Below are 14,840 nucleotides of genomic sequence, written 5' to 3' on the forward strand. Positions count from 1 at the left end.
CTATTTGGAAATACGTCCCCTTTACTTTGCAGACGGTCACCTCACTGAATTTCCATCAAGTCCCCCAACATAGAGCAAGGTGCTGCTCCAGGGCCACACGATTGCTGTGCAGGCCCTAATGCAGATTACACCCGCCCAGTACGAACCTGGGATTGAAATCACTGTCTGTTACCGTCCCTCACTTTGTCACTGATTGCATTATGGTTAATGACTCAGTGCCTGACGAGCGCAGAATACTTGGCTTACTGCCGGCTTTATAGTTCTGTACTTGCCGGTGGGTTTGGTAAGAGGCTGGGCCTTCAGGGAAACATTGAATTCAAGTTCAGCAGATGAGACAAGATTAGCTGTGGACTACTGACACAGTGTCTAAGGCAAGTTTGACTGTAGAGTTTGTGCAGAGGAGTGGCAGGTGGGTAGGTGGGGGGCAGCGTTGAAAGGTCAGCAGGGACCAAGGAGTTTCTGGTGTCAAACGGCATATGTGAGGTTTGGGGGGTGGTGGAGTGTTACCAAAGAGTTAGGGCTTTAGATTATGATCAAACGGTTCAGTTCTGTATCCGTTTTTAGAAAATTAAGCTGAGGGGATGCGTGCTGGAATGGGAGCTGTACTCTAGCCACGTGAACCAGAGAGGAAGTGAATCACACCGTGTCTCTGGCGGGCTCCTCGCCGTGGCACCGAGCCCGGTCTCCAGAGGGGGAAGCTCCGCCCTCCCAGAACTAGTCGTGCTGACCCAAAATTAAGATACACACACTATTGTTATACTAGGGGATCAGCACAGTTCTGTTCTGTTTAAAAACAGCCGTTGCTAAAGACTAAGAGAAAGCGAGTTACATGTCATCCCTGACATGCTTATTTTACATGCCCCTCAAAGACTGGGTGTCTGTCTAGGTAAACCGGCTGAGACGTGGGAGCTGCTCACATGTTTGTGAAGTGACCGTCAGATTTCTGGCCAGTTGTTTCAATACGAATGACAAGAACAGTTCCCCCAGAAACTGCCTGCAGCCGTGTTTGGCCTAATTGTCTGTGTCAGTGACTCACAGTGCCCCTCCATCCCAGTGCCCCTCCATCCCAGTGCCCCCCACAAAGATCGCAGCAGGGTGTGGCTTGCTTTGTCTTTCAGTGGTGAATGGAGAGTGTTCTCAGGCAATGAGCTGGGGGCTCTCTTGGGCTGGTGGCTCTTCACTTCTTGGAAGGAAAAGAACCAAGATCCCAGTGCCCTCAAAGACACGTACATGTTGTCCAGCACCGTCTCCTCCAAAATCCTGCGGGCCATCGCCTTAAAGGAGGGTTTTCACTTTGAGGTAAGGCGTCCGGGGACGTGGACTTTCCCCTTCCCTTCGCTCTGTAGAAGGTCTAAGGCCCGTCTCTCTGTTTTGGATTATCCCTTCAGGAAACACTAACTGGCTTTAAGTGGATGGGAAACCGAGCCAAACAGCTAATAGACCAGGGGAAAAACGTCTTATTTGCATTTGAAGAAGCTATCGGTAAGGAGCAGTGAGCATAGACTTCATTAATATACAGGATGCAAGTACACGGGGAAAGGGGTGGGTTTGGATTTGGGTTCAAAAAATCAGCGTGAAACAGCAGCACACAGTTCGCTTTGCTTCTGTGGCATTCACAGAGCCTTGAACTGTCATCCTACCTTTAAATTGGCATCTCAGGTTTTTTCTTTTCAGCTGAAAAGAATATCTGGCAAGTAAACAAGCCACTAATGTCAGCAAGTGAATCCTTTCCCCAGGCGATTTAAAACAATGGTGTTCTGCATGTAGCTGCTGGTCGATCGAGAATCCACATATTTGGGGAGTTGTGATATTTCCTCAACTGTGGTATTAATATCCAGTCCAATGTAGTTTGTTCTGCCTCTGAAAGTGCTCTGCGGAGGTCTGTCCAGGGGAAAGGAGAATGTTCCTTCATGAAAGCGATTGTCTCCTGAAAGGAGGACCCCAAGCCCAGCCAGAAGGACTGAAAAAACACATGTCTTAGACTGTCAGTAGGAGAAAGCAGAAATGAGAGTGAGCTACAGAAACCCAAAATTCAGATGGTGGTGCTGGGGGTGTTTTAGCTATTCATTTAGTAACAGCTTTGACACATTACACTTACTCTATAATATGTATTCCTGTGATTGACCTGTCTTATTGCCTGCAGTGCACGTAATATATAATTTATCAAATGCAGTGCAGTTGCTGAGCTTTGCTCTTTTGTGGTTGCAATTGGCAGTCTTGTCTTTCTATAGATTTTTATTTTTAAGAAATGTTTATGTTGGTTTATCAAATATGTATCCCACATTGACTACAGTGATCCTGAGAGAAATAGACACTGACCTTAGCCTACAGCAGCCTTGAAAGATCTAGTTAAATAACCACACAAAAGAGGATAGGCCAGGTATCAAGATGAATAATCTAACTCACAAGAACTCCGGGGGTTCTGAGAACAGAATAAGCCCTGGCTGGAATAATGGGGAACAATTTCGTGGGAGCTGGAGGACTTTGGGCTGCACCTTGGAGACGAGCACACTTGTCTAGGAGGAAGCCTCTCCTTACAGGCCATTCAACGAACACTCCCTGAAGGCCTGGCGTATGCTAAGTGTCGGGCTAGATTCGTAAACATAGTAATGGTGAATGGGAAGAATACACATGCTCATATTGTACAACCTCTTAAGCAATCGGATGCATATAGATACGTGCGTGCACAGTGTTGTAAAGCAGCGGTTCCCAACCTTTTTGGCACCAGGGACCAGTTCCGTGGAAGACGATTTTTCCACGGGTTGGGGGTTGGGAGGGTGCGGATCAAAGGAGCTCAGGCAGTAATGTGAGCAAGTGATGGGGTCAGGATGAATGTTCTCTTGCTGGCCCACCACTCACCTCCTGCTGTGTGGCCCGTTTCCGACTGGGCCACAGACCAGGTATCGGGGGTGGGGGACCCCTGTTATAAAGGAACCCACTCCTAAGCGAGTACATCTGACACGTGTTTCTGCAGGATACATGTGCTGCCCTTTTGTTTTGGACAAAGATGGAGTCAGTGCGGCTGTCATAACCGCAGAGTTGGCCAGCTTTCTCGCAACCAAAAATTTGTCTTTGTCTCAGCAGCTGAAGGCCATCTATGTTGAGTAAGTGTCTATCAACTCTATTTAATTGAAGGAATGTGTTTTGATGAGTTTCATGAGTACAACGTCATAATTTGATGCATGTGTATATTGCTACATGACCACCACGGTAAGTCTAGGTAACATGCATCACCACGTGTGGTCATGTCTTAAATGTGTTATGTTCTCTCATGTGAGATACTAATAGTCTTTCTAATGCTCTTCCCTTAGTTTTCAGTGCTATTTCTTATGAAAGTGAAACAAGAGGTTATCTTTTCCTTTTGATACTTAACCACTTACTAGTAATTACCATTTGCGATGACATTAGTCTTTACCAAATGAGAACATTAGTTGCAGGATGTGATTTTAGGTAAGGCACAAAAAGATGAAATGTGTTCGTGAAACATCTATTTAGTCTTTATGGAAATCACTCAACTCTGCGTTTCTGGTACAGAAGCAGCCAGACCCGGAGCATAATGCCGTGGGCGTGGCCTGGCCGCACCCCAGCGGAGTTTTTGCCCACACACCGAGGCTGAGGGCAGGGCAGCGGCTTGGTGATCCCTGGGGTGAATTGCTGCACCTCTTTTTTCATGCGACATTAGTGCTCTGGAGCTAGTCCTGGTCATTTGTTTCGGTAAATGATGCAGAATGTACCTACCGGCTGCTGCCTGTCCTGGATCCACTGTGCAGAATCGCGTGTCCCTCACTTTGCCTGTGTTTGGATTTGTTTTGACAGGTACGGTTACCATATTACCAAAGCTTCGTATTTCATCTGCCATGATCCAAACACCATTAAAAAATTATTTGAAAACCTTAGAAACTATGATGGGAAGAATAATTATCCAAAAACTTGTGGCAAATTTGAAATTTCTGGCATCAGGGACCTCACCACTGGCTACGATGACAGCCAGCCCGACAACAAAGCTGTAAGTGAGGTTCACTTTCGTCAGACTCTCCTGTTTACCTTCTGTTGGGCTGTAAAAAAGCTTAGCATGTATCATTGTGATGCTGTGACTTATTTACTTTTAAATATTTTGTTTATTTACTTTTAGAGAGAGGGAAGGGAGGAAGAAAGAGAGGGAGAGAAACATCAGTGTGTGAGAGACACATTGATCGGTTGCCTCTCACATGCCCCCAACTGGGGACCCTTCCCACAACCCAGGCATGTGCCCTGACTGGGAATTGAACCAATAACCTTTTGGTTCGAAGGCCGGTGGTCAATCCACTGAGCCACACCAGCCAGGGCAGAGAAAATGATAGTTCTTTGTCCCCTTTTCTGGCACAGAGCTCCTAAAACCCTTAGAATTAAGTGATAAGAGCGTAAAAGTGTCTTATGTTGATAGGGTGACTTTTGGAAAGCACCTAAGGAGGGGTCTGGTTGCCAGGAAAACCAACCACCAGGCGATTAGAGAGTCAGAACTCTCAGCCCCACCCAGCCTTCTGGGAAAGGGGAAAGGGGCTGGAGATTGAGCTTAATCACCAGTGGCCAGTGATTTAATCTACCACGAGTTTGTAACAAAGCCTCCCTGTAAATCCAAAAGGACAGGGTTTGGAGAAAGGTTTGGGCAGAGTTGCAAGCTCATAGAGGGCATGGAAGCTCCCTGCTCTTTTCCCATGCATTGCCCTGTATGTCTCTTCCATATGGCTGTTCCTGAGTTACACCATTTTATAAAAAATCTGTGAACTAGTATGTAATATGTTTGAGTTTAGCGAGCTGCTGTAGCAAATTAATCAGACCCAAGGAGGAGGTCTGTGGAGCCTCCGATGCAAAGGCAGTTAGAAGCACAGGTGACAACCTGGTCCTATGACTGGCATCGAAGCAGGGAGGGGCGGTTTTGCAGGACTGAGCCATTAACCTGTGGAACCTGGTCTGTCTCAGGTAGACGTGTCAAAATTGGGTTTAACTGTAGGACCCTGGGTGGTATGGGAGAATCGCTCGGTTGTGTGGGGAACCACCCCCCCATCCTACCCATAGTTGGAATTGGGTGCAGGACCACTGCCATCTGTCACACCACTGACAACCGCCTTCCCTCTCAGTTTTCCTCCGGCCTTTACCACCCGCTTTCTAAATAACGTGCTGATGGGGTGGGGTTTTGACTTACAAGCTCTCAGTTTTTATTAGTTTTCTGTCACGGAGATCAGGGTTTAGTTCTTGCACTTACAGCATTCACCGTTCCCCTTTCCCTCCTGTCCTCGCAAGACACTTACCCCGTGACTTCGGGTGACATCGGTGTTTCCTGCTGAGCTCAGCCATGTACTCCGATTAGGTTCCCCTCATTTGTGTGAAGAATGGTTTTCCCCATCGTTAATTGTCCCTTCGTTCTTTCCATTGCTTAGATCTCTGGGTAACTATCACCAGTCCTTCCCCGTCTTCCTTACGCCTCTCAGTAGGGTTTCCACGGGTCCAGGGATTCGGCCTGTCGGTTGGTTCTGTGTTGTTCCCAGCAGCCTCCCTCCCGGTCCCTTCCCCACTCGCCAGGGTCGGGTCCCTTGCTCTGGGACCCCATGACTTCCTCCTTCTGCATTCATTTTCCTTAATCTCACCCTCTAGGAGCTTCCCAAGAAAAAGGGAATGGGAGGTAAATCTGAGACATGTGGATCTGAAAATGTCTCATTTTCCCCTCGGACTTCATGGCCTCGGTTTTGAAAGCCTTGCTCCATGGTTGGCCGGCGTCCCGTGTCACTGTTGAGCATTCATTCATTCGCTCGTCCACTCATCCGTGCGGGAAGGAGCTGAGGCCGGCCGTGTGCTGCACACGGGGGTGCTGAGGGCACCCATCTCAGTCCTTCCCACGCCTTGTTCCTTTCTCTGCGGGAAGGTTTGGGAACTCGGGAGTCTGAAATGTCAGGGACGTACTTCCATGTGGGTCTCTTTTTTCTAAATTCCTTTTCCTAAATACTTGGTTGATCTTTGTTGGTCTGCACAGTCATTTCTTTTAGTTTTGAGACATTTTCTTGATTTTTGCATCAGAGAAGGAAGCTGGATGGCTGGATGGTGGTTTTCCAAACAACCTCTTCCCCTGCGTTCTCTGTTCTGCCTGTCTCTACGAGTTTGTAGTGAGATGCCAGCTCTCCAGGGCCGGTGTTCTACTTCCTGTGCTTTGTTCCTTCCCATCGCCCATCTGTGTTTCCTTGTCCTACTTTTTGGGAGACTTTCTCCATGCTTCTGTTGACTACAGATTTCAGCTCTTATGATCTAATTTACTAATAATGACATCCTATTCTCCTTTCATGTGTATAATATCTTAATGCTTTTAAGGATAGTAATTATGGCTTTTTAAAAAATGTAGGTCTTTTTTGCTTTGTATTGTCTTTATTCTTTATTTCCTCCAAGTTCTTTTTTTTTAATTTGTTTGTTTTGAACTCTGTCTTTCATTTGTTATCTTTTCTCCAAAGCCTAGTAAACTTTAATTGTCCTTCAGGCACTGAAAAGCTGATTGGAGCCTCTGTGTGTAGGCACAAGCCTTGTCATCTGGCAGACTTCACTCTAGGGATGTAGGATAGCAAATTAACTTTTGTATGGGGGCCCCATCTGGGGAAGCCTAGCTTTCATCCTGATCTCTTGCTTGAGGGCCATGCATTGGATGCTGAGGCCCTTTAAGGGTGGAGAGGTCCTGGGGACATGGGAAGAGAGGGGCTAGCATTCACTGTGGACTCTAGCCTAATTTCTGTTTGCACCATACCTACCCTCCATCGAGCCTGGTGTTCTCAGCTCCTGAGACTTTCTGGTTCTGTTACACCAGACAATTAAACCATCTTCTATGAGCTGGTTGCTTGATTGTGTGGGCAGAGGGTGAGGATCTGAGAGGGCCTGATAACTACTTTAAAATACTGCTTTCGCCTCTCCCCTGCCCTTTGCGTTACCTAATGCCTCCAGGTAGTGAGCTTGGTCAGGGTTCTGCAGAACACCTAGTCTGTCGCCTGCAGGTGCTTGTCTGTCGCCTGCAGGTGCTCAGCTGTCGTCCTGTGTTCCAGCAGGTCAGTTCTGCTCCTCCATCTGTCTCCTGACTTCCCAGGTGGGCTGGCAGCCCCATGCACTGCAGTTTCCTGCTTGCCTCTTTGCCCTCGTGTGGGTTTTGTTTTCATGCCTCTGTCCTTTTCGCAGGGCTTCCAGAGCAGTCTGCATGAACACACCTGCCAGAAGCGTTATCTTCTGTTTGTTCACAGACTTCTTTTGCAAAGTTGAAGAAGAGCTAGTGTTGTTCTTTTTCTATTTTTGGAGTGCAGTATTAATCTATTTAAATCAGTTTCCTGTGGAATGATGTATTTCAATTTTAGCAAAGTTTTAGCAGTTTTAATGAACCAAACAAAGGAGGTAAAAAAGCTTAGGAAACAAAATTACCTAATTTTCACAAACTTCCTGATTATCATTATCCAGTATGTCATTATATGGAGTACCTTTCCAGATTTTTCTCAAAGATGTTCTTCTTTCTGCACCAGTGAATTTGTTTGGCATATATTTTCATGCTCATCCAGGGGAAACTATGACTTAGGCCAGCAGAGTTCCTGTTACTATTTAAATGTAGAACATGTATAATTCATTCTTCCTACTAGGTTCTTCCTACTAGTAAAAGCAGCCAAATGATCACCTTCACCTTTGTTAACGGCTGCGTGGCCACCATGCGGACCAGTGGGACAGAGCCCAAAATCAAGTACTATACGGAACTGTGTGCCCCGCCGGGAAACAGGTAAGATGGGATGGCAGCTGCTGCGGGTTTTTGTCCCTAAGCTTCCTAAGTGGTTCTGTTCAAATGCTAAGTGAAGCATGTCGCCTTCCCAGTGTGTCGTGTAATCAGGAAGGTTGTTTCAGGACCTCCAGCAACACTGTGACCTTGACAGCTGCCTGGAGCCTCCAGGGACAAGCGAGTTCACTTTCACCGTCATTACTCACTTCTCTTTCTCTCCCAACTTTTCTTAAAGAAAAGCCAATATCAAAAACAGGCCTTGCACCACAGAACTGGGGGTCCAGTAGCTTCGGGGTCCCGTCTCTGTGACTGTGGGGAAGGGATGGGTTGGTCACTGTCCAGCAACTGTGACATTTTGAACTTTAACAGCTGTGGTGTGTGTGTCGGTTCGCATGTGTAAATGTGCTGCTTGCGTACCCACCTAACCCGCAGCTAACTAGCACTTGTCTATTTAGATTACAGTTAAGAACTGGGGAAAAAAATTTTTTTTTATTTTAATCATTGTTCAAGTACAGTTTTCTCCCCCCTACTCCCATTCCAGCTGGAAAAAATTTTAAGGTGAAGTCAATTCTGTCCAATAGAAATAAAATGTGAGCCACGTATGCAATTTAAATGTCCTACTAGTGCATAGAAACAGGTAACATTAATTGTAATAATATGTTATTTGACTTAGCATATTTAAATGTCATCATTACAATATGTAATCCATAACAAAAATTATTAATGACATATTTTGCATTTTTGTCACACGAAGTCTTCAAAATCCACTCGGTATCTTACAGCTTACCATGTATCTCAGTTCAAATGCCAATTTAAAAAAAATACTTGATATTTAGATTTCACAAAATCTACAGTTGAAAAAGTAGATTTTGATGCCCTAGTTGTTCCAGTCATACTTAAATTTTCCAGCAACTGAATCAAGTGTCAGTTTTTAAATTTGAACTTCAACCTGTCAGATTTAAATGAAATTAAAAAGTCAGTTTCTTGGTTGTGCCAGGTACATTTCGAATGCTCTGTGGCCCCATGTGGCTAATGGCTACTGTAGCAGACAGCTTACACCCAGGTAGTTGTTACAACATTTGTACACTGAAGTTTTGCTTGTACAAGGGGTTTTCTGGCTTTGAATCAAATTTGCACTATGTGGAAATAGAGGCAGAGGAAATTTACTGAGCAACTTAAATTGCGAGGCAATAGCAACTAAAAGGTAGCAAATTAGCGGGGTAGGGAAACAAATGTTAGGGTCAGACTGTTCTTAGACAGGGGGAAGTGAGTGCTGATAGCAAAGCAAAAAATTCTAAAGCAAAACAAAACTAGAAGCACGGAAACAAGAACTCAGAATGTTACCACTCCGGGAGTTTATTGTAAGTGGAGTAGCATTCTGCACCCAGTGGTCCTGAGGCTTCTGTATAACAGTTCCAGAGCAAAGTCGTGACTATAGGTCTCAAACGTCAAGATACTCAAATATATTTACTAAGTCATGGGACTGTGTAATAATATTTCGTTCCAGATTCCCATTCAAAACCTTTTTGTGCTTAAAGGGCAAAAACTCAACTATGTAGCAACTTAAACAGATAAAACAGCTTATTTTCTAAGCGTTTTGCATGACCAGTGTCTTACTGAAAACTGGGCAAGTGTGTTTCCAGGTGTGTTAAATAACAAGCTATTTGCTAGCATATTGAGTGTGGTTGTCTATTGACTTCTTTGTCATTCTTATTCTCACTCAGCGTTTTTATGTCTGTGCCCTACTCTTTTGAAAACAGATCGACATTAGTCCAATTTATAGAGGTTTCCTGTGTATATTTGTCTTCTCCTTTTCATTAGCCTGTGAAAATGCACCTAATGTTTCAGAAAAGTTTCCTTTATAATAATAATACTATTGAATGTTTAAGAATGTTTAAGGATTGTATCGAAGATCCTGGCTTGCTTTTATTAACTTTAAATGTGACGTGAAGCAGGAAGCCGTCCCTGGATGTGCCGTCAGGGCTGAAGCCAGGCGCCAGCACGCCCGCCTGCCCGCCGTGCGGGGGCAGTAAAGCCAACCTTGAGGTTTCTGTTTTCTCATAACTGTAGATCCTGCGGAGTCGGGTCGTGAGTTTCGTTTACTCCTAGAATTTCACGACCCTAATCCTTTAGAATGCAACCCCCTTATTTTTTAAGTTCTGCCTTTTAAAAAATACTTGTGTTGGTGTTGCTGTCTTTAGTTTTTATTTCGGAAAATTTCAAACCTACAGAAATGTTGAAACAACGTAGGGAATGTCACGTGCCCTTACTGAGACCGGGAGTTGGCGAGCTTCGCCTGTAAAGAGCTAGACGGTAAATATTTTCGGGTTTACAGGCCGTGTGGTCTCTGCACAGCTGCTCAGCCCCGCTGCTGCAGAGAGAAAGCAGCCACTACCTGAAGGAATGCCTGCGGCTGTGCTCCAGTAAAACCGTGGTTACCGGAACAGGCCAGAAGCCCTAATTTGCCCACCCCAACCCCTAGAATTAGCATTTTGTGATATTTGCTCTTTCTCACCGTGTGTGTGTGTGTGTGTGTGTGTTTGCCCTGAGCCATTTGAAGTAAGTCACAGACTTCAATATGCATTCCTAAGAACAAGGACATTCTCTTACTATCAAAGGTTTAAATAATAGTTGTATCAGGCAGTATTTGAACAAACAAACCAGTAGGAGCTATATATAGATACATCTCTCTCTATATAGACATACAGATGTGTGTCTGTATGCTACAGAACACACAAGGGGGGCCTGGGACCATATACTATTACTGAAAGAAGCCCCCAGGTCTGTTATGTCCACTGCCAGAGGAAAGACGTCTCTCAATGCCAGATATTTGTGAAAAGGAAAGGAAACGTTTATTTAATGCTATACAAACTTAAAGTAGTGACCTAATGTCTTTATCAAAAATCCTCAAGTCCCTTAAAACACCCATAAACAGACACAGTCCTTCCTTCCTTCCCCCTTTGCCCAGTCCAGAGTACCGTATCTCAGGAAAGGAAAAAGAAGTCCATGGCTCAGGCAGTCCTCTGGTTCTTCCCAGTTAGTACTCCATCTCGACTGCGAGACCTCCCTGGGTTCCTGGCACTGTCAGCTGAGTCACTGGGATCTCTGCTAAAACCAGGTGGTGGTTCCCCCTTCTAAAGCTGCAGGGGTCCCCACTCTGGCAAAGGCACGTGGTCCTCTCTCCCAGGGCCATGGGAGTCCCCACTCTGCCAAAGCCGCGTGGTTCTCCCTCAATGGCTGCCGTGTCTGGGTTTAAATCCCTGCACCAATCTTCCTCTACAGCCCCATTTCCGACTCCTCCTGCACCTGGGCACACTTGCCCTCAATCTGCTGTCTTCTCCAGCTTTTCTGGCCACCATCATGGGTCTGGGCAGGTGTAACCCCATGTCATGGAGCCAATCTTCTCTGAGCTCCCACACAGGCACTGTAAGGCAGGCACTGTAACTCGGGGGATCTGCGCCCCCCCTCACATTTTAGGGGGAGGTCCCTTTCCATCCTCCTGGCCTAGAGCATAGCCATAGCTATTTAGCATATCTAAGTGACCAGCCCAAGGCTATAGGTATGTTAAATGACCACGCTGTGGATTAGGTGCAAAGCTGCCCTGCATGTTCTTGCTCTGTGTGCCCCTTCCCCCAGCTCACACCTGTAGGGGAAGGGGTGAAGACACCTTAAAATCTCCTGGACACCTTGAGTTCTGGACCCCATTTCAAATGCCTATTTGGGGTCCCCCCTCTTGGCTACACCCTGTAACATGTAGATATAATAAATTTACTGTCAAGTTTCAATTTTAGGTATGTGGTTGAAAAAAACACACAATGATTACTAGTTACGTGCCTTTGAGAACTGTTTTTTTTCTTCAGAGCATACTTACGGGCTGGGGGGGTAGGGAAGACCTGTGTGGTTCCTATGTACTTATAAAGCATAATTACTTCATATGTTACCGGTGGGGGTAAAAATAATTGCAATGAGAGCTCCATTTATTGAGGTTTTTGGGCCAGGTTGTGTCCTAATTGTTTTATGTAATTTCTCTCAGTCTATACAACAACTCCTTGGGAAGGCCAAGTCTTTATCCCAGTTTCACGGAGGAGGAATCTGGGCCTTCCAGAGGCTAAGCCACTTGCCCAAGGGCAGCCCCTAGTAACCAGTAGAGCCAGAATGAATAAAGTGGGTTCATAAAATATAATAAATGAATTGTTTTTGTTGTACTGCTTAACTTTCACCATGTAAAAATGGTCTCAACCAATTACAAGAATTGCCATTTCCATTAAAATAAAGTTTGCATATGTTAAATATGGTCAAATAGGAAGTAATGCAGTTTTGAATGGAAGGATTCAGTTGTTTACATCAGCTTTTCGGTTTAGTTCTTACAGTAACTCACTCTGTGCTGGTGGCCTGACACAGGAGCTGCTGGAAACTTGTCTAATTACAAGTCCTTTTTATCTGTCCCGAGCCTTCCAGCATTTACATATGAATGAGTGTTTTTGAAAACTTGATTTCGTAGGAGGAATCTGGCTCCCCAGATTCTCCGTTGTATTTCAGCTGTGGCCCCTTTGTTCTGCAGGTAGGACAATGGAGAAAAACCCAGGAGGTCTGAGTTCCTGGTGTGTGCTGAGCAGGCCTGCTAGCAGGCTCCCCACTTCTGCCAGAGCTGGGAAGGCCTCCCAGCTGCCTCTGCCCCTTAGCTCCCAGCAGCCTGAGGGGAAACAGGATCTGGAACGTTCTTACCCTGGGAGGCTGAGTACAGAGCAGACCTCGTCTGTGAGGTTCCAGACTTAAGGACAACCAGAACTGTGAGAGCTGTCTTTGCACTGTTGAGTGCAGATGTGGCTGAGGGAATGCTCAGGCCAAAAACTGTGTTTCTTAAGAGTTCTTTTGAGGACTGCGGAAGGTTGATTTTCTGTTTGTGGTTGAGACTTTGGGAAAACAAACCTTTAGGGAAAATAATGGATACTGTCTCGTGGGAATTTTTTTTTTTTTTTTTGGTCTGCATCAACAGAGGCTGAAGTCACTGGAGTTCTGTTTTGTTTGAGCTCTCTTAAGGTTGTGTTTCCCTGTTGCTTGCTTAAAATATGCTTTGGAGTAATCTACTAATCCGGGATTTCCCCCCTTATTTTGCAGTGATCCTGAGCAGCTGAAGAAAGAGCTAAATGAACTAGTCGCTGCTCTTGAAGAATATTTTTTCCAACCACAAAAATACAACCTCCAAGCAAAGGCGGAGTAAAATATTCCAGCGTTGGGCGCAATTCCACTTACCTACAATGACGCGGAACTTGATCTGTTCAGCATTATTCGTGAGGGCCAAATAATTTAAACTGTCACTACAAGCACTTATGCTTTTTTAAAGATCTACATTCCTCGTTGTTTTATGTGTGATCTTTAACGTAAAAGTAGAAGAGATGGGCAAGCCTAACAAACCAAACCAACATTCCTACTTAAAAAGGTTGACCCTTGGCATTATCAGAATTTTTAAAAAGGAAGATATAAAAATATATTATGCCTATGCTTTCATTAGAATAAATAACAAATGTATGTTTTCTCTATGATTCTCTTTATGAATAACTGAAATAGCCAGGACGTCTACGCAGTCACTAAATACGGGGTGGTCTTGTGTTGGACTCCTGTCTTCTCCCGTGTGCAGGTGCGCCTTGTTCTACTGCGCTTCGCTGTACTGGGTTCGCAAGGGTTGTGTTTTTACAGACTGAAGGCGAGACCTCCACCAGCAAAAAGATTGCAACTGGCTTCATTGCTATACTTGCTTTGCGGTGGTGGTCTGGAGCTGAAATTGGGTATCTCTGAGGTGCTCCCGTATGTATCCAGGGCGGGCAGAGTAGGTTGTCAGTTAACAGTTGTGTGTGTGGAACATAATACAGTGAGTAATAACCAATAATCCAGGAATAAACTTTGTGTTTCGTGTACTCACAACTGTAAACCTACTTTGGACCACACAGTGTTTACATTCCTATCATACTGCTTGTCAAGTAAAATAAACGAGCAGACCAAATATTGTGTTTATGTTTAGGGGAAATGTAATTTATAGAAACCTGTGAAAAGGAGCAAAAGATACTTTAAAAAGATAATGTTTTTTAATCCAAACCCTTTCAGTTACAGTACACCATTGTACATTGTACATGTACCAGGAAAAATCAGCTTAAGCATCTTTGTTCAGATGCGTTAGCATTCGTTTTATCTCTTTAAATCCTGAATCAAGCAGTTGGCTATTTGAAACTTGCACAGGACTTTATTGTGCAATTTTTTGCTCTCTCACAAGTTAATTCTTGTTCCTGAGGCAGCAAGGATGATAAATAACTATCTACCTGACTTTGATATTTTTTTGCCTTGTTTGTGCATAATCAAAATCTAAAACCAGACTTTTCTATAATAGATTTTCTTTTTCAGGTTTATTACTTTAGCCTGTGCCTTCTACCCTCCTCCTAACTGTTGGCCTTTCAGCCTTCCAAACGACTCCCGCTGACTGAGCACACGTGAGGCGGTGGCCTGCTGTTCTCTCTGTGCTTCATGTATTTCATGTGATTTTCTATTTTTTAAGCAAATGATTGCCCATTATTATTCTTACTGTTAACTGAAATGGTTATGAAGTGTTTCAGAACAACGAAAAATTATAACATTGTTGACAATCGTTTTTCTAATGTAAAGGAAAAAATGGTTTTACCTCTTAGTCATACATAGCTTGTGCCTTACCAGAACTCTTAAATCTACAATATTCAGTATATTCCATCAGCCACTTCATTGCAGAAGCTGTATGTATTTTGGGTTATAATGTCTTCAAGTATCAAACTGTACTCTGGATAAAAAGAAACTGTACTCTAGATCTGTGTCCTCTCTGGTTTTCTGAGCATGTAAACTGTACCCCATCACAGGATTCCTTCTGAAAATGCAGGAGGGATTGAAATCCAGTTCTGTTGTCGTGGAGCTTGCAGTCTAGTTGGATGGCTAGTGATAATAATGGTCACACTTACAAATTCTATAATAGAGTTTTGCAAAGTACTCAGAGGTCAGAAGTGTGTGAGAGAGTCATTTGGCCCAGAGAAAGCCTCCCAGAACAGATGATGAGTGA

The 14,840-nt window shown here is 44.6% G+C and overlaps 1 protein-coding gene across 1 annotated transcript in view; it reads left to right on the forward strand.

Moving 5' to 3' along the window:
- The window catches only part of PGM2 (phosphoglucomutase 2), a 30,859-nt gene extending 16,272 nt beyond the window's left edge, over window positions 1–14,587 (forward strand). Inside the window, exons 9-14 of the mRNA XM_028506172.2 lie at window positions 1,119–1,299; window positions 1,389–1,482; window positions 2,975–3,104; window positions 3,817–4,006; window positions 7,635–7,768; window positions 12,884–14,587. Coding sequence (XP_028361973.1) covers window positions 1,119–1,299; window positions 1,389–1,482; window positions 2,975–3,104; window positions 3,817–4,006; window positions 7,635–7,768; window positions 12,884–12,986 — 832 coding nt within the window. The 3' untranslated portion in view covers window positions 12,987–14,587. The remainder of the gene's footprint in view (window positions 1–1,118; window positions 1,300–1,388; window positions 1,483–2,974; window positions 3,105–3,816; window positions 4,007–7,634; window positions 7,769–12,883) is intronic.
- The last annotated feature ends 253 nt before the right edge of the window (window positions 14,588–14,840 follow it).

This window comes from Phyllostomus discolor, chromosome 1, assembly GCF_004126475.2.
Source record: "Phyllostomus discolor isolate MPI-MPIP mPhyDis1 chromosome 1, mPhyDis1.pri.v3, whole genome shotgun sequence".
NCBI classification, from domain to species: domain Eukaryota; kingdom Metazoa; phylum Chordata; class Mammalia; order Chiroptera; family Phyllostomidae; genus Phyllostomus; species Phyllostomus discolor.